This window comes from Eschscholzia californica, unplaced genomic scaffold (assembly GCF_041429995.1).
Source record: "Eschscholzia californica isolate CP2 unplaced genomic scaffold, dmEscCali1.0.p SCAF_2, whole genome shotgun sequence".
Lineage (NCBI taxonomy): Eukaryota > Viridiplantae > Streptophyta > Magnoliopsida > Ranunculales > Papaveraceae > Eschscholzia > Eschscholzia californica.
In genome coordinates this window covers 18,536,510-18,562,162 of record NW_028238309.1, presented here as the reverse complement: position 1 = coordinate 18,562,162, position 25,653 = coordinate 18,536,510, and the positions used below count along the sequence as shown (strand labels likewise).

The window sequence follows — 25,653 nt, the reverse complement described above, 5'->3', positions numbered from 1 at the left end:
GTACTACCCGGCCGGGTGGGATACTACACGTCGCAAAATAAAAAAAATAATACGAGTAAAAAATGGGGCAAAGAAGAATAAACGTTTCAAAGCAGCAAGGAAACCGTAGCAAAGCTACGGCACTTGAATCATTCGCGCGAAAATCTTCCTAAAGGCTTGTATTACTCGTTTCATTCTCGTTCTTCTCCAGCACCACCGACCGACGCCAGTCTCTTCTCCCCAGCACCACCGCCACCTTTCTCTTTCTTAGACGCACTGCCACCATGACTCATTCCTCTCTTTCCATCATTGGTCTCTCTCTCTCTCTCTCTCTCTCTCTCTCTCTCTCTCTGTCTCACCATTTCCCCTCTATATCAGGTTATGGGGTTCTATCTTATTTGTAATGGAAACATCTTAAACATTGCGGGTTTCGAATGAAAACATTTTAAACATTTAGTGATTTCTAAATAGAAACATTTTTAAAATTAGGGGTTTCTAGTGGCAACATCTTAAAAATTAGGGATTTGAGTAGCAATTTATTATCTTTTTTGTCTTATCATGCTTTAATAGGCATTTAATACTAATTGATACTTGTTCATGTTTAGGTTCCTCGAAAGGGTGATTATCAACAGAAAGAAGGTTTAGAATTTGGACAATTTTATGAGGTATAAGTTGTGCCAATCTATATGAGTTCATTAGCAGCTCTAGGGCTTTACCTCATTGTTCTTGATTTCTTGGAATATGAGTTTCCTTTGTGAATTTAGAGAAACCCTAGCTTTTATCTTTATTTTAAACATTGGAAGCCTCTATTAAAGCTTCCATTGCCTAGTATATCACATTATCACCCTTAATCTATAATTTTATCTTTTGTACTCAGCTACAAGCATTTGGAATCAGTTGCCGATGACTAATTCTTGCGAATTAACTCTCCTGGTGCAAATTAGCTTCAGGTACATACTCCACGACCTTACACATGTTATGTTAGATGGATACTCAGTTTTTTGTATATTATTCTACGCATATCCATCAACGCTCTTCCCTAAATATGATTTACTTGTTCATGAATTTGTTTCGCTAGCTTCCACACGATAATTGCCAGTAATTACGCTTACCTAGTTACCTCTGTAAATTTCAACAACAAAATTTGTTTGTAAGGAGTAAATCGCAATTTTGTTATTAACTTCAAACAAGAGTACGTCAAAACACACCCCAGTACCACTAATAAGTTTCGAACAAATTAGCTAATGATAATAGGTTAAACACCCAGCCCGCACCCACTAACAACCTAGTGCTTTTGGCGCTTTACTTGATTCGGCAACATTTCTTCTTTTTCCACCTTTTCAAGCCTCTCTTCCTTCTTCGACTTTATGAAGTTCAATTTCTTCACAGTTTCAGTGTAGCCCGCAGGAAGTACCCAATTATGAGGATTAACTACAAACCAGACATCAACTTCACCTTCCGGAGCACCCAGGGTAAAACTAACATGACTCTTCATTATCGCACCATCGAGAGACAAAGCCCCGTCAGTTATACAAGTTGAGGCTTGTTGCATTTGTTCTCTGGTTTGATATACTTGGACATGGCTGAAAATATTGTAGAATAAAGTCTCTCGGAGGCCATGACCACTAGCTGTGACATTATGCACATTCTCAATGTCTAATTTGATCATATTCACAGCGTAGCCAAGAAATCCCCCTGGACAATTTCCACTTGGTAATCTTGGCTTCTCAAGATCAAGTTTTCTTTGTGGGTCATCAAGTACAAAATTACCAACATAGGGAACTAATTGTTCAAGACAAATGACATCAAACCTTCCATTCAAGTTCTTCCCAAGTACTCGTGCAAATCCATGAAGCCCAGTGTTTTTATTGATGATTCTGTCATTCATCCCGAAATATGTTTCAAGAGATTTAACGCCATCATATGTCTTGCATACAATTGACATCATCACGTTTTGTCCAACATACTTAGCCAACATCTTGCTAAGGTTATGATGATCCACTTTACCTAGCATTGCCACAATACCTATGACGTCCTTGATCCATGGGAATCCAGTATCATGTTCAGTCATGCGTTCTCTAGTTATCATCTCAGACATGAGTATAGCAGCTCCAGATTCCTCACGTTCCATTATTTGATTGAACACTGCATGTTCCCCAAGGTGTTGCATTTCGTATGCAGCCATTTGTTGTTTGCTTGCAGTATCTGCTTTACCGGATGACTAATACTAGTCAAGACTAACTTTCATAGAAGGAAAAATTACATTGAAACTAGAACTCTTTTTATTATACATGACTGACAAACATGTACAAGCCAGGCAACAATAACAAATTCTGATTAACTGTTCTTTAAACAGGTTAAAAGCACAGCAAATAGAAAATGAAAGAAATTTATATAAAGATAACGAATATATGGATCTTTTGTATTGCCTAACTTGTGTGTTTTGAAAATTTAGGGCCAGGCTTGTTTAAGGTAAGGAACTAAGGATACATTTGGTTTGCTTTTAATACTTCCTTTTTCAAAAGCACAAACATATCGTTCCCCATCTAAGGTCCAAATAGAAGCTACTTCACAAAAAAAACGAGTATTCTTTGTATTAGTTTTAGCTGCAACATTTGGTCAGATCGCAAACTGGACTATGTTGACCTAGTATGTTTCTGTGGGGACAAGGAGGCCGAGGCGGGCAGGTTTACCTCCCATCCATCTGTTGGGGTGAGGAGGGGAAATCCCCGAATCAATAAGGGCACGGTGTGATTCCCATTTTGTGCCCAATTTGGAATATGCTCCACTTTTTATTTCGCGATTATATTTTATCACCTTTAGTTGGATCTTGAATTAGCTTACTTCATTTCCCCCAAATCAAACACATAAAAAAAAGACTTGAAAAAAAAACAAACAAAAAAATGGAATTAAACAAAAAATATCTTAAATTAAGTTTTAAGGTGAGAGTGGTGGAGTGCTAACCCATCGTTTGCTTCTTCAAATGAGAAGTTCTGAAAATAATGAAATTTCACATTCAGATTTGTTTTGTTAATATATGAAGAATAAAGATAAAACGTCTAAGGCGTTAGAAAAAAGAAATTAGAGGAGGAATCCTCAACAGAAAGTATGCAAAAGGAAAAGTGAGATACCTGCGTCAGGCGAGCTTTCAGAACGGGGAAATGATAAAAGAACAAGAATCAAGTCTGAGCTCCAGGATTGAGAAAATGTAATAAGGTTTTTATTGATCAATGGTATTGGGTATTTATAACCTCAATATTGGTTTGCTGTTATAGTAAAAACGTCTATTATTAAGAAGTGAAGATTATAAATGCTCATTATTCAGTATTAATGCTCATTAGTCAGCATGACACGACATATGCCAAACTATTGCGGGCGATGATGTGCATGAGTTAGGCATTAATGTCGAATATCATAGGAAGATTGTGCAAAGACGGGCTATAGGCAGCAACTTTTTTTTTTCGAGTAAACAATTTATTAGAAAACCCCAAACAGCGAAGTACAAAATTGGAAGACCCTTAGAGACCAGATTTGCACCTACATGAGGAGATCCATAAAATACCTCAAAACAAGAGTGATATCCTCACTGAAGAATAATGTCGTAGTTTTTGATGAAATATTTGAAAATTCGTCTCCTATAGCTCTCTAAAACGGGTGGCCTTGTAAGTTGATATTGGATTTTAACTTGTTTAGGTAGTATAACCTCTTCGAACCCTTATTCTCTCCAAAAGTTTCTTAGGTTCCTTTGGCAACCATGTACCCCAGATAATCGCAAAGAGGGACAACTGCTCCGTGATTTTCTTTTTTGTGTTCCACATGAAACAACTCTAAGATATGAAATTTTGTTTCGTTTAGCCTCTAGCTTTAGGTATCATGACATGTTTAGAAGATCGATAAAATTCTTCTATACCCACTGTAGAAACTAATAAGGTAATAAAAGCAAGAGGAAAAGGAAACCCAGAGAAAGAGCAAACCGACTCAAAAGAGGAAACCACTATTCTCCAAGATTTCTTTATTATGTGCATTTAAGGAATGAAATTTGGGTTGACATTTCAATCGATAGATTTCAAAATTTATTTCCCTGACAAGGCATTGTTAAGAGAAACTTGGTTAAATTTTGGTTTTGATGAAAAATTCGGTAGGCATGGAAAATGGAGACCGAAATATTCCGCAATTTGATTCCTTTTGTTTATTTAGTTTCTAAATATCTTTAGTTTCCATATACTATGAGATACATCTATATAATAAAACAGAAGGGGTAAAACGATGACTGGGACAAATATCCTTTTCTAATAAAGGATATTGCCTAGAAGCCCTTCCCAAAATTTAAAATATAGTCCTTAGAAATAAAATAACATATTTTAAAAAAATAACCGTCTCCTTAGAAATAAAATAACTAATTTAAGAAATAAGGAAACAAAAGAAATTGCAAGTGTTTAAGAAAAGAAATTGAAATCTTTCTCTCACAATAAAATAACTAATTTAAGAAAAAAAGAAACAATAATTAGAATACTAAAAAGTTGGGTTATTCAAAATATAACAATAATAAATATTGAAAGTCAGGTGGCATGTTTGGGGAGAGCGTCTAGAGCAATACTATGGGGAACCTATAGAAGCACTGGGTTAAACGACATAAACTTACATCCAGAGCAAGAACATCCACTAGTAGAGGAGGAAGAAGTTAGAATTCTATCTCCACTAGTAGAGGATCCAAAATTTACATCCAGAGCAGACCTAATATCAAAGTTAAACTTGTTAAGGAGATTTTATAAACAATGGGTAAAGTTGTTAAAGACAATCTCGCGAAAGGTAATTCACAAACGGTTAGAGGCAATGTGGTCTTGAGGACAATGCCCATCTCCTTTCTTCTCCTGCAAGACTTAACCTCTTACCACTCCAACCAAGGGATGTTGGCACTTAGACTCCCTTGTTGCTCCAATATCCAGAGCAAAGCTATGACCAAGCTGACCTGGTTGTTTTTAGAGCAAGAACATAGCTTAAGGCACCTAAGATACTCATGCCGACCTCTTAGTTCTAGGTTTAATTGATAAATCCTTTTGTATTCACCTCCGTAATGACTAGACAGAGGTTGACTCATTCGTTTCTTGGTGTTTCTTTGATTCATGTACTCGATTTACCGATGTCCAAGATTTGGATCATCTACATGCTAGGGTGATAAGGAGTTCTAATAGGTGTCAGTCGAACGAGTTAAATTTCTTTAACACCTATTCAACATAATGTGATTGACTTAAGGAGATCATTTTGAGTTCTCTTAACTTTAACTAAAAAATGACATAAACTTCTCCCATGTTTTTCATCGCAATTGTGATGACTGAAAATTGTTGGTGTCATTCACATCATTTTGGGAGGTAGACTTTAAAAAGAAGAATTTGGATCATCATCATTCAGGGTTATATGGAGTTCTAACAGATGTCACGCCAAAAGAGTTAAATTTCTTTAACATCTATTCAACATAATGTGATTGACTCAAGGAAGAAGGAGAAGAAGAAGAAGAAGAGAGATACCAAACATCCTTTTCTAATAAAGGATATTGTCTAGAAGCCCTTCCAAAAATTTAAAATATAGTCCTTAGAAATAAAATAACATATTTTAAAAAAATAACCGTCTCCTTAGAAATAAAATAACTAATTTAAGAAATAAGGAAACAAAAGAAATTGCAAGTGTTTAAGAAAAGAAATTGAAATCTTTCTCTCACAATAAAATAACTAATTTAAGAAAAAAAGAAACAATAACTAGAATACTAAAAAGTTGGGTTATTCAGACTATAACAATAATAATATAGAAAGTCAGGTGGCATGTTTGGGGAGAGCGTCTAGAGCAATACTATGGGGCACCTATAGAAGCACTGGGTTAAAATTTCGTCAAATTTAATAAATACAACTGTTCGTGTCCTAGGGCACGGGGTATACCCTAGTACATTATAGATAAGATGCAAAAGGTGAATCACATCAATACATAGAAAACCAATGATATCAGATTCTTTTATGGGATCAAGAACAGGTTAATTTGATCCGTCGTTGCTATTTTGAGGATATTTTAATAGTTGTATTGATCGTTCATGTTGTCGATTTTGAATTTTCCAAGTTATCTTGTGATCACTTTCATCCGGTAGCCGTGTTGAAAAGAAGTATTGTCAAAGATTACTTTTGGTGAAGTTTAGTTGAAGATTCCTCATTATGTTGTGATTAAGCTTCGACTTTCCTCGACGATTACAGATGCATCTTAATATTTCCTGCAGTCGTTGTGATTTATTTATTATCGCAACCTACTTCTCTCTTTGCTACTTTTTAGCATTAACTCCTAAACCGAGGTATACTTCGATAAGGTGGTTACATCCAACAAAAAATGATTTCTACCCAATCAAGATGGGATGTAAGACAGTTTGTGGACCTTGTTTGCATCAGCATGGTGAATGCTCCCTTGCTCAAGGTCAATTCAATTATCATGGGTTTACCACATGATAATATTTTTGACGCTCATGAATAAAATTTCTTAGGTCGACAACCATTGAATTGAGCATCTCTTTTCTTGAAAGTAAATTATATTATTTATAAGATGCGATTTCATCATCTTCACATATATTGTTCAAGTGTGGTGATTCAGAAGTTTCGCGAGTTATCCTTTTTTCGTTTCTGCAATTTCCAATTTTTTTTTACGATTCAATTGTCAATCAATGACCTTGTCGATTTGTTCGAATTTTCCAAGAATATTCTTGTGACTACTTTTATCATCATATTCCAACCAACCACCATCCATCGCAAAGAGGAAGAATAAGAAGACCAATTTTGCCCAAAATAAACAAGCTTTAAAGAATCCAGATCAGCCGAAACCGATTTTGTGAGCTTTTTTCGTAGAAGCATGTCGGTTCTCTTGGACGTGATGTCATTCTTTTCGTTAAGTTGGAAACTTCGTAAAGTCCATGTTCACCTTTGCTTTATCATGCATGATCTGCACCAAACATAAGTTTTTTCGACAACCAATTTCGTGGTCGCCTCAACGAAGAGTATGTCAAAAATTCTCTCATGGAATTATTTCCCAAAATTAAACTTTCGGTTAAATCCCCCGTGCAATTGCAGGAGGGTAATTAGGTATAAGAGAAGCAAGACGGAAAGGGAACCGAGTGCAAGAGGAAATTGACTTCAAAGAGGAAACCAATATTCTGCTATATTTGTTTCAAATGTTTATCTTGTTTCTATATTCTAAATATATTTACTATATGTTTTTGAGATGTTTCTATATATGATAAGATACAGGTGGCTTATTGACTACTTTTCGTTCCACAAATTGTGCATTTATTAATCATTTTGAACCTGATGTACTGAAAAGAAAAAGGTGAAGACAATGCAGTCTATGTTAGAAGGATTTCCCTACTTATGATCTCATACTTGTTTCTTAGGAAGTTCTTTCATCAAGATTAATGGAAGTGGCTAACTCTTTATTTCCACTTATTACGTTGCATTTCTTTGTCAAAAACTCAAAAGCAATCTATGAAGATGACTTTTGCTTTTTTAAGGTTGAAAACCATACCCTCATGAAAAGCACATTTCTCCTTCCGTACTTGACCTCGAAGACAAGAATCTGTGAGCTTCAATAAGAGAGGTAGCTTCAATAAGAATCTGTAAGCTCTCTTCCATCTCCCATAAGATAAAGTATTTGTATGTATTGGGAGTATGGTCGATGTGAGTGTGGGTTTTCCATATAATTTAGTTGTTATAGGCTACTAGTTTTTATTTGCAAGGTTCCCTCTCTTCCAGTCAGTGTGTGACTATTTTCACTGGGATGAAGATATTCATAAAACTTGGATGGAGATATTCATAAACCAAATCTTGCATACACTTGTAGAAGGTATTTCATGTATTTCACTCAGGCTTGTGGATTGTGTATATGGAAAAAAATATCTGTAGCGTTTCCAGTTTTTCTTTTAACAACTATTTTAGTAGTTTCAGCCAGTATTATTTGATGATTTCAGTACATGCTGTAAGAGTTATCTGGTTCTTGTAGTTCATTCGATTAAAATTATGTTTCTAACCCGGTCAAGATCAGAGAGTGTTAGGCGTAAACATCTTGGCGATGATCAAATAAGATCGTCAAATACTACAAACCTGTCCTTGTTTTTCTTTATCCTCTCCTTATTGCAATATATATATATATATATATATATACATATATGTGTGTGTGTGTGTGTATTGCAAGATGTAAATACTTCGTCCCGGAAATCGCCAAGAGAAGAGGAAGTTATAAGCAAAGTAAGAAGTTCACCTTTTGTTAATCATTTATATGTTATCTTGCTCTCAAAAAGTTTAGTTTTAAGAAATGTAGCCCTCAAGGCGAAAAAAGTAAGTTTCAAGTCGGTTTCAGTGAAAGTAATCTTGATTTTTCTGACCTTTTATCCTAGGCTGCAAGTATCTGGAATAAGCTCCTCTCCTTCTCGCTGCTGGCCACCTCTTGAACTTCCTTCGTGCAAATGAGCTTCAGGTACATACTTCCATACCTTAGGCATGTTGTATTAGAAGGATACTCAATTTTATTTTATTTGTGTTATGATTTAATATTGTAAGGAATTTGTTGACAGTAATAAAACCTACCTCCCAAAACCTCAATAACCATTTTGTTCCAAGATATTGTTAATCAGAAAACAAGAATACATTAAAACATACTCAAGGACAAGTAATAGCTTTCTTATAAATTAGCTAATAATGCTAGATTAAACGCCTGATCCACTAAACGATCCAGGGCCACTAGCAACCTCTTGCTTTCTGTTCTTTGCTTGATTCAATAGCATTTCTTGTTTTCTGTTTTCTTCAAGAATCTGTTCCCTCTTGAACTTGTTAAAATTCAATTTCTCCACAGCTCTCATATAGCCCAGAGGAAGTCCCCAACGATAAGGATTAACTACAAACCGGATACCAACATCATCTTTTGGAGCACCAAGGACAAAAACCCCGGGTCTCTTGATTATCCCACCATCGAGAGACAAAGCCCCATGAGTTATACAACTACAAGCCTGTAGCATTTGTCCTCTTGTTTGATATACTTGCACACGATTGAAAATATGATAGAATAAAGTCTCTCGGAGGCCATGACCACTAGCTGTTACATAATACAAGTTTGCCACGTCTAATTTGATCATATTCACAGCATAGCCAAGAAATCCCTCTGGACACTTTCCATTTGGTAATTTTGGCTTCAAAAGATCAAGCCTTCTTTGCGAGTCCTGATGTACGAAATCACCAACATAGGGGGTTAACCTTTCAAGACAAATGGCATCAAATCCCCCCTTCAAGTTCTTCCCATATGCTTTTGCAAGTCCATGAAGGCCAGTGTTCTGATTTATGAGTCTGCTGTTTCTGTCATCGGATGTTTCAAGAGCTTGAACGGCATCATATGTCTTGCACACAATGGACATCATTGTGTTCTGTCCCACATACTCGGCAAAAATCTTGCTGAGGTTAGGATGTTCAACTTTCCCAAGTAGTGCAACTATCCCCACCACACCATTAATCCAAGTGAATCCAAGATCATATTCAGTCATCAATTCTCTTGTTTTAAGCTCGCAAAGTATTACTGCTGGGGCTGATTGTTCATGGTTCATTATATCTGCAACCACTTCTTCTTCCCCGTCATGTAGCATGTTGTGTATAGTCATTTGCTTGTTTCCTGCCCTATTTGTAGTACAGGATGCCTCGTACTTGCGAAGTTTAACTAGCATTTCAGAAATACTTGCATCTAAATTGGTCAGAAGTGCTTTCCGGAATTCCAGAGGCGTCTCCCAAACTTTTTCACGAAGCTGTACCTTCTCAGCATCTAATAGACCTAAATCATAAACCCGAATCGTTAAAGAGCTTTGAAACAATATTGAAGTTATCTTAAACTTTAGAAGTTATAATCATTCTAGTTGTACGAGCCTTTGAAATATTTACCAGCCAAATAACAATAACTTTTTAGTACTAAGTACTAACTATTCTTTTAAGATACAAGCAGGATATTAAAAGCTTTTATGGTGAGAATCAATAAGTGGAATTGGAAGATGACAAACAGAACAAAGGAAATGAAGAAAAATAATTACTTAAAGAAAACAAAAATATGCAAATGAATTTGTATTTAACCAATCTTTTGTATTACCTAACATGTGGGTTTTATTAATTTAGGCTCAGTGTTAAATAAAGTAACTAGGTAAGGATAGGTTTTATTTGATTTCTAGTACCCTTCCAAACGGTAATATTGTCTCATTCCCCATTTAAGGTCCAAATAGAAGGTACGCCATCTAAAACGTCAAGGATTCTCTATGGTTTTAGCCGTGACCTTTAATCAGAGTATCAGACCCTAAACGGAATGAAATTGACCTAATTTCTTTTGTACTGACTGCAACAAGGCAGAGGGTGGATGGGATTATCTCACCATTCCTCTCCTCCCCGGGTGCGGACGTAAATTCTCCTAATGGAGACAGGTTTTTCATTGTTTTCCTGTGGGGCCACGATCGACGTTCCACTGCCTAATTTTCATGCTTGTCTTGAAGTATCTATAAACTTATAAGTTTTAAAACTACGATAGGTTTATAGAGACAAATTAATACATAGATAAAAATATAAATAAGTAACAAACTATATAGAATACCGCATAAAAAAAGACTGTGTCCCGTCTCTAGCCTGATTTGGGGATGCACAGTTGACAGTTGTGGTATTTTTTTGATCCATCGTATACCACATTTAGTTGGATCTTGAATTAGATCACTTCATTTTTCCCAAATGAAACTCGAAAATTAAATCTTGAAACAAGAAAATTTTAATTTTAAACTAACTAAATATCTACTAGTTTTAAGGAGAGCTAGAGAGTGGAGGAGAACGAACCCATATTTGGTTTATCCATATGCGAAGTCCTGAAAATAGTGAGATCTCACGTTTAGAATTGTTTCTTTGATAGAAGAAGAAAACAGAGAAAAAATCTAAGCGGCTAGAAGAAATTTCAAGTGAAATCCATAAAAAAAAAGGAATAGTGAAGAGAGAGAGAGAGACCTGCGTTGAGCACGGCTTTCCGGAATGGGGGAATACAAAATAGAGCAAGAATCAAGTCTGAGCTCCTAGATTGACAATATGTAAAATGATTTTATAGGTCAACAAGTTGGGTATTTATAACCTCAATACTGGTATCCTGTTATAGTAAGAACATCCCGTTTTTGCGACGTAATTAAAGAGTATCAAGGCTCATTATTCAACATGACACGGTGTCTACTTAACTTCAGACTATTATGTAAACCTGTGAACCGCTATACATACTTGTTCTCAAGTAATGATGTGCATGATGTGGATAGTTACAGTTTTGAATGCTTAGGGAAGGCCTTGCCGACACGGGATATAAGGTAGCAACTTGTTCTTTTTCAGAGTAAGCAAAAATTATTAGAAAAAAATCCAAAATGACAAGTATTACAACACGAGAAAACCACAATCACAGTTATGTGAGAGGATCCTTAAATACCCTATACAAGAGTAATCTCCTCAGTTATGAATATTTGAAAGGATTGCGTATAAGTAGATAACCTATTCCTCGTAAAATTTGTAGGTTGCTTTGCAACCATATAGGCATAAATAATCTGGAAGGAAGACAGCTGCTGCCATGATTCTTTTTTGTATTCCCTATGAAACACTCAGATATAAAACTACCTTTCATTGAGCCACGAGATGTTTAGAAGGTCAATAAAATTCCCTCGCACTTGCAATGGATTCTAAAAAGATACACCGAAGGAATAGGTGGCTTGTTGACTCCTCTGACATTTGAAGCATTGTTTGTCCCATGTACTAGAGTCTGTACTATGTGTAAGTCTCTTGGATGCGCTTTGTGCCTGATCTAGTAAAATGGAGAGGTCTGGCGTAGTTTAGACATTAGAACATGCCAAGATTTGGAAAGGTCAAGTGTCTGAGGCACACTAATGTGTTTTGTGATCAATCCCACGTGGTAATTGGTGGGTCGGACCCTATTATAAAATTTATTTATACTCTGTTTTTATTGAATTATAGTAGTGGGTAAACTGAATGCTTTTGAATCTTCATTTTATCTTCTATATGTTTCAAAAGCTTGAAGTGATTTCCATTCATCTTCCAGGATATTCACAAAAATCGGGCTCTAGTAGATATTCACCCATTCAGTACAGAAAACAGTAACAACACGAAGCGACGAAGATAACTGCATTAGAGACTGGCCAGGATTGACAAGGGAGGTACAAAAAGCTCGAGCAATGGTGAGATCATATCACCATTTTCTGAAGCTCGAGCAAACTCATACATTCCTTTTTGATGGGCCGTCAAATAGTCAAACTTTGCAATGTTTACATGTCGTTATGCTAGTTGCCCCTAATATTACTGATTCATTGGAGGAGTTTGAAGATTTGCAAGGAAAGAAAAGTGATCAGCAGTTAAAGAGTTATTGATTTCATTATCGAAAAGAGAGTGGATCATAAACATCGTTTTGCCAAGATCTGAACAGGATTAATGGAGGGCTCATGTGAAGTATATTCAATCTGTTCTGTCAAAATTTGTATCTAGGTTTGTTGTACATATGCTGGGTCTATAAACTGGCTTAGGCGAACCTAACCTAACCCATCCGATTTTGTGAATTTCAACATTTTACAAGTTTTAGTTCACATTGTGTTTTTATATTTTGTCTATGAAGTAATTTTACTAAACATTTTGTTTTTGAAATGTTAGCATACTTTAAGAGGTATGATTCTCTGTCTCGAACCCTTGACCTAGAAGGTGGAAACTAGTTCGGTAACCACTCCAACCAAGGATTTTTTTACCGTACTGAACGTTTTAGTATAAAGTGATTATAAAATCGAACATGTGAGATCATGCCAAATACCCATTGTGTTTTTATTATTTCATTTGATAATTAGTTAATCTTTTGCAAATTTAATATCAAAATTATTTGTTTTACCTTAATGACTTAATCTTGCCATTAAATTGTTTTGAGAAGGGCAATATTTCTCTTCGATCGTCAAACAGAATTAGTCCTAACATTTGTTAATAAAAAATAATAATTTTGTGATCAAATGATCTTAACAATAGCAATCTTCCTCATTAATTTTCAAAAACATTTGATTTCAATATATATAACCAATAAATGTAAATTAAATAAAAACCTTTCTTAATATGTATTATTAGATTTTGTTATAAATGCTAATAGTCAAATTAACCCATTTAAGAATTATTAAATAGAAAATCATAAACATAAACATTCAAATTTAATTTAAATTGTGGAAGATTTGTTATAAATGGTAATTGTCTAAATCTATTTGATTTACTTTATTTTCTATCACTTGAAATTGAAATCCCATTGCTTCTTTCTTTTTCTCTAAATCATTGAATAAGACTCCTGCAAATAGTATCAAATTTTGAGTCAATTTCATTCGAAATTTCCAATTAAATATTTAACTTCATTTAAATTACTATTTTATCTTTAAATAGATTCAAAGTTAGACAAATTAGGCACAAATAATATGCATTATCTAGTACACAAAAAAATAAAAATAAAAATCCCCATTAATCTTAAATAAATGTTAACATCTCACAAGCATCAACTACTAAAAAAAATTAATCATAAAAAATACATAATAAAAATATTAAATGATAGAACTAACCCTCATAAACTCAATAATAAACATCAAACAATTAGTACTTCAAATGACTACCTACCCGGAATTTGACCGACAAACTAATCTCTAGCAAATACCCACAGCAAACTTCCGACGAGGGCTACGGCCATTACCGAATAATCAACACGAAAAGAGATTCCGGAGTTTGCATTTGGCGATGGTGAAGGAGCTTCAATGGAAAATGATTCAGGTGGTATTGAACCAGATTGATAGATAGGGGTAGTAGAATGATGGATACCCATGACATTGATTATCATTCTCTCTCCATTCTTGCAGTTATCAGGAACTCCACTTATGAAATAGATAAACCCTGGATTAGTTAGCTTAAATACAGTATTTCCCCCATTAAAGGATGAAACTGGAGCTGTTATATTACAGTGATAGTAACCATTTTTATCCACCACTAGAACTGAATCATCCCTCTGTTTGTACTCAAAATCTGAAAAAAAATAAATAAAAGAATTAGTATGAACAGAAAATGTAATTAGTCGAAAATTGATTATTAAGAAGCTTTAATAGAAGATCAAACAAGTAAGAATAACTAGTAGTTAATTGAATTATAATTTATACAGATTGAATCTCCAACTGTGAATCTCTTATGGGTAGCCCAAAGATTGTAAAAATCAGTATTGTTTGATTCGAGTAGTCCCCAAATTCCGGTTTCGCCGACTTTGAATGTAGTTGAGGAAGCTCCAACTAGTACAATGAGTACATTAATGGTGGTGACTAGTAGTAAAATGATTTGAAGATATGGAGAATTGGAAATAGCCATTGTTATGTTTTTTCAGTATTGACTTTGATTTTCAAAATCAATTTAGACTTTTTGCAGTTTGTGATTGATTTGAAGTGTGTGATTTCAGTGTCTATTTATAGTAGAAAAGTATTCAACCTAGAGAAAGAGAGAGGGAGAGGGTTAGTGGGTTTTGACTTTGGAGAAGACGTGGGGAATGAAAGTAGCGGTTATAGTTAGTTATAAGCAGTAGATATATATAACATGAAGAAAGTGGGTTAGTTTTAGGGCACCCGATTAAAGGTGTCTTATTCATAGTTACCGTGGGTGAACATTGAACAATATCCTCATAATGTGAATGGCGGAAATCTAAAACGGTTACTTCAACTCGCTTGTAGACGGTTGTTGTTGACCATTTTCAAGTCAATACTAAGATTGTGATATTGGTCAATGCAAATCTCTTTGACAAATTAACCTATTACTACTTGACTTCGACTCTCTCTTTTCTTTTTCTCTTTATAACAACAATGAAACATAGAATAGAATCGTGTATAAATTAGGACGACTTTTCAACACAAAAAAAAAACGGATGATGTTGGAGATACTGGTGCTGGAGTCTGGAAGTAGGGTGGATAAAAATGGTCTGGAAATCCGAAACCCGTTCCTAACCGCCCGATTCGAGACGATCCGGCGAACGAGAAGTACCTGACTCGGGCATACCCGACCCGTTATAACAGGTGGAAGTAGTCGGGACTCGGGTAAGGCCTCTTACCCGAGTCCCGACCCATTACACTCGCCCGTTAGACGACCGCTACCCGCCCGCCCGTTAGACGATCGATACCCGCCCGCCCAAAAATACACCCGACCCGACCACCCGTAATAAGGCTCTTCCCGACAGCTCGTCTTATTAATCCTAACCCATTAGTCAGGTTATATGATCCAACGACTGAGCATTACCAGCCGTTGGATCAAAATATCTTCTCTGTAATAAACCCCAAAACCCATCTTTCATTCTTTAGAAACCTTACTTCCTCCAACCATCCACCGCTACACCGTCCTCCACCTCCACCAGACCACAACTCTACCTCTACTAGACCACCACTCGGCTCCACCAGACCACCACTCTACGTCCACCAGACAACCACTCCATCTCTTGTTGGGTTTTGGTGTCACCTAGTGTTGTTAGCGTAATCTCAGACATCAAGTAGGTCTAACACTAGTTTCCAGGATTACATGCAAGAATTAAAGATGAACTAAAACGGAAAGAAAAATACCTTATTCGCTTTACCCGAACTTAGATTCCGACTCCTTTTCGGAAGATAAAGAGCTTCAAAGTGTAGCTCCTCTACTTGAGACACCGAGTAGGTTGACTTGAACTCCCTTCCTTTAGTCAGCTAAGACCTTGATGAAGGTTGAGAAGAAGAACTCCTTTCTTCTTGACTAGATAGATAGAATGAGAGTTTTTTTCTCTAAAATCCCTCTCTCTCTGGATGTCTGAAAGATTGATTTTCTCTTGAGAGAATTCCACACCTTTTTTGTTCTAATTAGTCCATATAGAGAGAAACCCTAATTGGAGTCATATTAAAACTAGGATTCAATATAGACCACTGAAAAGATAAAGTCAGAAACTTTTCTGACTGGAAAACCTAGAGGGAAGGGATTCTATCTAGGGTTTTCCTTTTCTTATGGCCGGCCAGATCAGCCCCCTTAATGGGCTTGGTCTGTCTGGCCCATGCTCCAGTCAACCATCATATGGCCGACCCCTTTTCTTGTCCGGGGCCTCCCTTTCGGGTTCGGTTCTTTTTATCTTTGTCCGACTCTTCCGAACCTGTTTTGGCCTGTTTAGTTGGCTCTAATCCATCTATTTGTCAAGTTCCCTCTGGTCAATTCTCTATGTTCAAGCCACCACTTTTTGGTGTAACCCGTTGTAGGATCCGCTCTATGTTAGCCGCGGATTACCGAAATGATCCGACGATCGTAGTTGGTTTCTAGCTAAGCACTACGATCCCAAATTCGATCAGACTAGACGATCTTCGGGATAAGGGTCATCATTATCCTATTTGCCAAATTGTACGCATTGCCATCTTGGTCGAAGGACACTCCTTCAGAAGGAATTTCCTTCAGACCGAAAGGACATATCCTTCACCTCTACCTTTCTTTATTTCGTTACAAACCCTAAGGCAGTAAGGCTTAGACCTTACTATTTGTAAAAACACCCCTTTACAAGTATCCAAACCACTCACCACTCACAGAGTCACGGTTCACCAGCCACCGCACCTTCTCAGCTTCTGAGTCTCCGACCATCGCACCTTCTCGGCTTCTCTGATAATCAAAATGGTTAGTAATTATCTAACCGAAGCTTTATAGATCCTAACCGAAGCTTTATAGATCCTAACCGAAGCTTTGTAGCTCTAATTCTCTAATCTTTTGATGTATAATATGGTTACAGACCTAAAGATGAAAGTTCGACAGATACGCCGATGATCTACGGATCAAATGAGGCGTTTTGAAGCTTTAAAACTTCACTTTAGGATCCAATTTTTTATTGTTTTTGTTTTTTATGTTAAACGATGTAATTTATTTTTTATTTTTTTAATGTTGATAGTGCATTGTGTATATGATGGATGATGATGAATCATGTACATCCATCTCTGAAACAGATCCTAAAGTTGGGATCTGTTTGATCAAACAGATCTCAACCATTTGATCTGCTTGATCAAACAAATCTCAACCGTTGGATCTGTTTAATCAAATAGATAATGTCTATTTCACAGATGAATCAACTTCGATGTAATTTTTGTTCTTTTTTAATGTTGATAGTGTAAACAATGGATGATGCTGATTCATGTAGATCAATCTCTGAAACAGATCCTAAAGTTTGGATCTGTTTGATCAAACAGATCTCAACCGTTGGATCTGTCTGATCAAACAAATAATGTCTGGTTTAGAGATGAATCAAATTTGATGTAATTTTTTTTCTTTTTTGATGTTGATAGTGTAAATGATGGATGATGATGAATCATCCATCTCTGAAAAAGATCCTAAAGTGAGGATATGTTTGATCAAACAGATCTCAACCGTTGCATCTGTTTGATCCAACAGATCATGTCTGTTTCAGAGATGAATTAGATTTATTTATTTTTTATTTTTTGATGTTGATAGTGTATATGATGGATGACGATGAATCATGTTGATCCATCTCTGAAACAGATCCTAACTTAAGGATCTGTTTGATCAAACAGATCTCAGCCGTCTGATTTGTTTGATCAAACATATCATGTCTGTTTCAGAGATGGAATAATGTTTATGTAATTTGTGATTTATGGACATGAACTTTATGGAGATAAACTAGGATGATCAAAATGAGTGTTCTAAACAGTTGGATTGTGATTTATGGACATGAACTTTTGATCGATGATGATATTTTCGACTCTTAAACATGAACTCGGCTGCATTGGGTTGACAATTTTTTTGTTGTTGTAGTTTAAACATAGGTCGATCTAACAGACATTCCAACTGAACAAGGTGTTTCTGCTTCTGTTGGATCTCCAGCAGTAGAAGTGGAAGTGCCAAGTTCTAAGGAGTCCTCTAAGAACGATCCAAAATCTTAGGTCTGGGTAAATTATACATTTGTCAATGTTGCTGATACTCAAAATCCGAACATCAAAATTTTAATGGCTAAATGTATATTTTGTGGTGTCATGAGGGATGCCAAATCTTCAAATGGCACCACCCATTTTAAGAGGCACACAACAATTTGTGCAAAGAAGTTAAAGATTGATCTATCTCTCTCAATCTAAGTTGACCCAAAATAAGAGACTTGGAAATTTGGCTTCATTTCAAATTAGCCAAGCAAGAGCTAGAAAGGACACCATCAAACTTATAATTCTTCGTGAATTGCCTTTGCAATTTATAGAGGATCCATTCTTTGAACATTACATAACAGACTCGTTCCATCCTTGTTTTAAATCGTTTTCAAGAGGAACGACGAGAAATGATATTCTGAAATGTTTTAAACAAGAGAAAGATGCTTTGAGAGATTGTCTTTTGAACGCTCCTGGTGGGATACCCCTCACTTCTGACATATGGTCTTCGAATCAGAAATTGAGCTATTTATCTATTACTGCTCATTTCATTGATCAAAATTGGTGTATTCAGAAGAGAATAATCTCGTACATTCTCCTAGACAAGTCACAAACTGGTGAACATATTGCAAGTGTCTTGCATGATAAACTTACAAACGATTGGATGATTTCTGAAAAAATCTTTTCTCTTTCAATGGATAATGCAAGTGCGAATACTGTTTCCGTATCTCGATTGATTCAATTGATTCCTCATTTGCCCTAAAGGGGTGAATTATTTCATGTTAGATGTTGTTGCCATATCTTAAATCTTGTGGTTCAAGATGGTTTGCAAGTACCTCAGTTCAAGGAAATACTTATTCAGTTGAAAGGAAACTTGGAATACACTGCTTCTTCTGAGACTCGAAATGCCAAATTTCGAGCCCATTGCGAGTCAAAAGGATTTGGGTCTAAGAAATTGCAGTTAGATGTGAACACGTAGATGGAATTCGACATATCTTATGTTGAAAAATGCATTGCCATATCAAAGTGTGATAGATTCTTTTTTGTCCGATCGATCTCCCCCTTATGTTATATCCGAGTTCGATTGGTTACACGCCGATATTTAATGTAAATTTTTGAAGCCTTTCTACGATGCAATTACTTTCTTTTCTGGGGTTGAATATTTTATTTCAAATTTAGTTCTTGAGTATTTGCTTGATATTGGAATGGTTTTTCATGATAACCTGAGTAATCCACTATTTTCTGAAATTATTTTGTCGATGGAATCAAATTTATTAAGCATTGGGGAGAGACCCCGGTTTTATTCGGCGTTGCATGTATTCTTGATCCTCGGACTATGATGAAAGTTGATATGGTTTTATCTAAGCTTAAGAACTGTTTTCAAAGTTCGGTTATGTTATTAAATGCTCTTTATCTCAGTCTGCCACTATGGTTAGTAAACTTCGCGAATTCGCGGAGTATACAACCACTTTGCATATTTCATGGCTGCAAACTTCTTCTACGATTCGTTCCTCCGAGCCTTCCGAATCTTCGGATCGGGGTGCATTTTGGAGAAATATTAAGCGGGCTCGAAGAGATCATTTGGCTATTGCTTCTGAAGAGATTTCTCGATATGATTCTGAGCCCGATCTTTTGGTAGATGATCTTGAAAAGTTCGACGTTTTGAATTGGTGGAGTGAAAATGAGAAAAGATACCCGGTTTTATCTCGAATTGCCCGTGATGTTATTGCTGTCTCGATTTCTGATGTTGCTTCTTAGTCTGCCTTCTCTTTGGGAAAGAGAATTTTGGGTGATTATCGAAGGAGTCTAACTCCGGAAAAGTTGGAGTGTTGTGTTTGTCTGAAAGATTGGTGGAAACCCCAACTTAATGTTAGTATGATGCAATTTGGCCCTTTGAACGACGGATTTCTAGAGCCGGTTCTCGAGAATCCACAAGGCCTCGACACTTACCAAGCTTGAGCATACACCTATAGCCCAGACTCCGGACACTCTCGTGAGCGTTGTGGGACTATCACAATCCCCCACCCTCAGCGAAGAGTCATCATCGGCTCTGATACCACTTGTGACGCCCCAAGCCCAGCAGTTGCCGATATTGTCCTCCCTTTCACCACCACCCTCGCACGGATGGTAGCAGGTTTTGTTATTGGCAAGAGCACCACAGACTCCCCCAAAAGGCCTCGGTACTTACCAAGCTTGAGCATACACCTATAGCCCAGGCTCCAGACACTCTCGTGAGCGATGTGGGACTATCTCACAAAGCTTTAAAATATTCAAATGTATCTTTAATTAAGATGGACAAGAAAATTGACCTAATATCTTGTATTCATATCATATACATACATATAACATGAGAATTATAAGTATATAAAATATTTTCATTAAACTTCCGTCAAAATTCTTACAATATCTTCTTAAACCAGTACGTCTTTCAAATTAAATTTGTTATATCCCAATTTTCTAGATAAAATATATTAGACGGTTTGTGATCTCCCTTAATGAGATTTTTTATTTCTATTTCCATAATTAGATTGGTGCAAATTAACTATATTATTCTCACCCAAATAATCAATATCATTTGATACCAAATCTTTTAAGAGATGTGATCTTCCGTATTAACTCAAACTTTGGAACTCTTGTCAAAGGGGTTCTCCTTAAGATGCTCTACCATGGTTTCTCCTTGAGCATTAGATAATGAGTTCATGGAATGAAGGGAGATAGAGAGAGAGGGATGAAGGAGACATGTATAGAGAAGCAAGGAGAGAAAATTTGAGAGAATGGGAGAGATGGATAAATGAGAGAGATAGAGAGAAAGACATAGAGAGAGGATGAGAGAGTATGCATATATCTGACTCGTTGCCAAATGACCAACATGCAGTCATGCCGACAACCACTTTTAGACATGAAGATTATTAAAGTAGAGAGAAATGACAAAAGAAAACAATTTGAAAAAAGGTAAAAGGGAAAATAGTTTGAAAAGAAAGGTAAAAGGGAAAATAGTTTGAAGAAAAAGTAAAAGGGTAAATAGTTTGGGTGAAATTGACTGCAACGATAAACACGAGGGTCAATTTTATAGTGGGTCATAACTAGCTAGTAGTGATGCCTATCCTGGCCGGACCAGACTTACCCAACCGGGGTTGAAATAGTCCCGGGCCGGGCCTCAACCCGGGTTGGCTATACAAGGGCCCAGCCAAGGACCGAGTATAGACCCAGGCCGGGACGGGTCGGCTCGTGTTTTATATAATTTTAAAAAAATAGAAATACCAAAATAAAAAAATATATTAATCTACCGTTTGTTTTGAAATATATAAATCTAAAGTTTAGAAATGATTTTCTTGAAATAATTTTTGGGAATGAATTTAGGGTGATTTTATGACAAAAATAAATATGACATGATTAAGAATTGATTTTGGAAAGATTTTGGGAATAATAACATTTGATTTACATAAATAAGTTTAGAAAATATTTTCTTGAATTGATTTTAGAAATTACTTTGTGGAAATAATTAATAGAGGGTGATTTACATAAATAAATTAATAAGTTTAGGAAAGAGTTTTTGAAAAGATTTTTGAGAAGTGATTTTAGAAATTACCTTTTAAAAATAATTAATAGATGATGATTTACATAAATAGGTTAATAAGTTTAAGAAAGATTTTTGATAAGATTTTGTGGAAGTGATTTTAGAAATTACGTTTTGGAAATTATCAATAGAGGATGATTCACACAAATAAGTTAACAAGTTAAGAAAGATTTTTGAAAAGATTTTATGTAAATGAATCTTTTAGGAATGTTATTGTTGGACAGATCTTTTCTAGAAGGAATAGAAACCGGGTCTTGACAGAATTTTATCTATTGAATTTTAAAAAACAAAGAAGGAAAAAAAACGGGTTTTGACGGGTCGGGCCGAACCCGGGCCTGGAAAAGAACCCGGGTTGTCTGACCCGTTTCTGTACGGGCCGGTCCCAGACCCAACTTGGGTCGGCCCCGTACCCAACCCAGGCCGGCCCGACCTTTATAACATCACTACGAGTTAAGGCCAAATTTTACAGTTGGTTATAACTAGGGGTTATATTACAATAAAGTTCCATGACACACAAATAAAATGGTGGGCCCGTGCTGTTGAGATTCAAAGTAAAAGCAAATCCAGTCCCAGCCCGTCTTAGGCACAAAAAATCACTTTTTCACCCAAAATTTTCAGCCTTAGCTCAGCCTAAAAAATTCAGCTCCACCCTCAGCCTAAAAAATTCAGCTCCACCCTCAGCCTCTCTTGAGGCCGAAAATTTGAAAATGAAATTTCCCAATTTACTTAATGAAGTTCAATTACAAAACATTGATTACAACTAATAATTGATAAAAAAAAAATTTTAAACTACTTAAATACGACTAAACAACAATAGAAAAATTAAAGATAACTAGAAGGGGTTTCTTGGGTCTTGTGGATGACCGTTGAACCAAGCTTCTCGCACTGCTATAAGCATTCGTGCACCATATTCGTCAAGAGACCTAACATCAATCCTCAATAAGTCTATCCCATATGGTCGGTTCTTGTGTTCCTTATCTGATTGTAGATACTCTTGTTGAACCCTTAGGGTCTCTTGTTGAACCCGTACAGCTTCCGTCAAAGTTGTTGCTCTCTGTTGGGATTCTTCATCTCTTTTTTCCCAATATCCCTCATTCTAAATTTTTGAAGCAGTAGAATGTGTGGATGGTTCTCCAACTCTTGCATTTGCTTTGGCTTGTTTACAACCAATTGGTCGTTCCTCCGATGGATTGGTATTAGAATCTCTTTTGTCGGATGTTGACTCTCCTGGCATGTCTGCCATCCACTTGTTGTGTGTCATCAAAATTTTTTATAAACATGTCGATTTAACTGTGAAGCGTATAATTTAATAAATTTAGTATTGAAATGGTCAAGGACGGATCCAAGATTTTCACTTAGGAGGTGCGGATTCATATACCTAAAGAAATTTTTTTTTTTTGCAAACACAGTAATTAATAAAATACTTATATTCATTAATTATATTAATACATCAACGATTACAAACGCAATTGACTTCTACGAGAGTTTATATTTTAAAATGTTCGTATAATCGACTCATTGTCAATTTCACTAAAAACTTCTTTTTCAATAAAGACTACTAAACTATCATTCAGCCACACATCACTCATCTTGTTTCTTAAGCGTGGTTTAACTAGCTTCATAGCTGAAAATGCTCTTTTAACATAGGCAGTTGCAGCCAATCAAGTTAGTGCTAAAGTGATAAGCAAATAAAATAAATGATATGATTTATCCCTCTTAGTTTCCACCAATGTTCTAGTAAGAGGTCCAATTCCCTATATTTGAGAAATTCATTCTGCTTCGTATCGTAAATGTAATTATCAAGCTGAGAACTAAGTAGCATAGTGTCAAGGCTACTGAAATCTGACGGATAAAATTCTGCAAGACGCATCAACTTACATTAGTCAAAAAGGGCAAAACCTAAGGGTGAAACCGGTGCGGGTGGACCGACTTTTTGACGTATTTGAACGGGTACCTATTATAACGGTCCGGTTTTTATATATAAAAAATCCCAACCCAAAGCCCGTTCAAAATAAAATAGACCACCCATTTGAAAATCGGTCTTTCGGTCCGGTTTTTTGGTCTAAACCTAATTTAAATTTTATTTCACGAAATATTAATAATCAAAGATTATATTGAGGCTAATATCATGCGCAAGAGATCAAACGAATATAATCCAACAATGACAACAATTTCGCGTATTTTTCTTTCACTCAATAGCGTATCGAAATAAAATTGAGAACAAAAGCAATTCCATTATAAGATATAACACTTAATTATCCATTAATATTTTACCATTAATTTTATGGATAATATATATGACATTTAATGCGGTACGGTTCGGGCCCCACGGGCTTGTTAGAAAAAGGACTGGACCTATAGACCAATTCAATAAAAAAAGACCGACCATTATAGATCGGGGTTTTTTGGTCCAGTTTTTTGTGGTCCGGTATGGTTCGGTTTTCACCGGTCTTTCGGTCTTTAGTTTCACCCATAGGCCAAAAACTCTAGATGCACTCAAACATGCCATACAACGGAGCAACTCAGTATTCTTCTAAGTGAAATGGGCATTTAATTCTTGAAGTTGCATATGAATAACAATATTGAAGATCTCCACTTGATAGACCATAAGTCCAACGGGTCAACTCGGCTTAAGGCAGCAGAACAGCTAAACCCTAAACGCTCCGCCACCTACACCCCTAACTAGGAGGTCGGCCAGGACAAGCTAAGGGGTACCAGCCCTGTTTCACCTATGGCACGAACGGATCAACTCTGGAATCTCTAAAGGAATGAGGGGGGCCCATGTAAGTTAGGTCGATGGCCCACGCCCTAAACTTGGGAGGCAAAAGCGCGCCAACAACTTACCGACTCAATTCGGGGATCTCCTTAAAAGATCTCAGTCGGTTAAAGATCTTAAGTGTTTAAGCAAACTTGGACTTCAAGAGTCTCAAAGGAGGAAACAAGATAACTACTAGGGAAACCTTAACCACAAACAGTAAGACAATTTCCTAACCGGTGGATCACAACCGCCTCATCTAGACCGTCTAATCACAGTCGGTCTACTTCAGCTTATAAAATGGCCCCTCATCGTCTTCCACAAGACAAGCAAAACACATGCACTTCACACTGAGTTATCTTAACTCGCCCCCAAAAGGTTCAATTAATATTCAATCTTTTACTGCAAAGAACACAGTCACCCTGACTGTCTTGAGCGTCGGAGCGGTTGTCGAATCCTTTGCAGGTTTTTTCCCCAAGAATAGGAGTTAGGAGCGGGAACAGGAACTAAAAGCAGGAGCGAGGAGCAGGAAGAAGGAATCTTAGGCCTCATTTGGGTAAGCATAATTTTTTAGCAGTTGCTTTTATTTTAGCACTTAATTGGAAGTGCTTAAATAAATTTAGTAGCATGCGTTTGGCAATGTCTCAAGAAGTGCTTTTCGCTAACTAAAAATTTAGTAGCATGCGTTTGGCAAAATAAGCTAAAATTGCTTTTATCTAACAATTACATGTGTGACCCTCCCTTCCATATCATGAAAACAAATTAATTAAATGACATTTGTTCAGTTTCACGAGGCTTATAATATATTTCAAAGTAATAAATATTCACTAATTGAGACTTGAGACTAAGTAATGGGAAAAATAATTTTTCTTGTAACTACATCATCACAATAAAATGAGATAATCAATATTCAACATTTCAAAAAGGAATGGTAAAATCATCCTTTACGCAATAACCACAAAAAGACTTATCTACTACCGAACAACTATGAAGAGGAATTGACGCTCAATTAATTATGATAAATAGTCTTATATACTCTCCAATTACGTGTAGTGTTGCCAACCGAGATGTCTTACATATAACATAAAATGAGAAATACATATTGTGAGCATAGCCACTTACTCAAACTTGGAGAGAAGCCTTAGAAAATTTACAGAAAAAATACTTAATGGTAAGGCCAACTTTACTAAACATATTATATATACATAGTACTACTCTTACACTTTTACGATATTACAAGTTGGGAAGTTTGAATTTTGGTTACAGGAATTATGATGGGTTTTATGGAAGAAAAATTTAGAGAGAGAGATAGAGGGAGGAAGTTGTAGACAGCTAGAGAGAGAAACTTGAGAGCCTATTAAT

The 25,653-nt window shown here is 36.1% G+C and overlaps 1 protein-coding gene, 1 long non-coding RNA gene and 2 pseudogenes across 6 annotated transcripts; 1 reads left to right on the top strand and 3 right to left on the bottom strand.

Moving 5' to 3' along the window:
• The first annotated feature begins 105 nt into the window (after positions 1-105).
• On the top strand, positions 106-12,825 carry LOC147556660 (uncharacterized). Of its 3 annotated transcripts, XR_015233521.1 has the most exons (7): positions 106-291; positions 585-644; positions 857-929; positions 7,514-7,618; positions 7,739-7,845; positions 8,396-8,475; positions 12,097-12,825. It is a non-coding gene; the product is annotated as an uncharacterized LOC147556660 (long non-coding RNA). The 3 variants fall into 3 exon arrangements; XR_015233520.1 differs by lacking the exons at positions 7,514-7,618; positions 7,739-7,845; XR_015233519.1 differs by lacking the exons at positions 106-291; positions 585-644; positions 857-929; positions 7,514-7,618; positions 7,739-7,845 and adding an exon at positions 8,144-8,246.
• On the bottom strand, positions 855-2,877 carry LOC147556662 (protein DEFECTIVE IN MERISTEM SILENCING 3 pseudogene; annotated as a pseudogene). Its single transcript, XR_015233518.1, has one exon. The product of XR_015233518.1 is annotated as a protein DEFECTIVE IN MERISTEM SILENCING 3 pseudogene (transcript).
• Positions 8,562-9,848, bottom strand: LOC147556661 (protein DEFECTIVE IN MERISTEM SILENCING 3 pseudogene; annotated as a pseudogene). The gene has a single exon (XR_015233517.1). The product of XR_015233517.1 is annotated as a protein DEFECTIVE IN MERISTEM SILENCING 3 pseudogene (transcript).
• Positions 12,826-13,514: 689 nt separating the features above from the next.
• On the bottom strand, positions 13,515-14,483 carry LOC147556659 (stellacyanin-like). The gene is made up of 2 exons (XM_086663573.1): positions 14,216-14,483; positions 13,515-14,084 (listed from the first exon to the last, which is right to left on the bottom strand). Exons 1-2 carry the CDS (start codon positions 14,415-14,417, stop codon positions 13,705-13,707), a joined length of 582 nt encoding a protein of 193 aa, XP_086519699.1. The 5' UTR covers positions 14,418-14,483; the 3' UTR covers positions 13,515-13,704.
• Between the last annotated feature and the right edge of the window lie 11,170 nt (positions 14,484-25,653).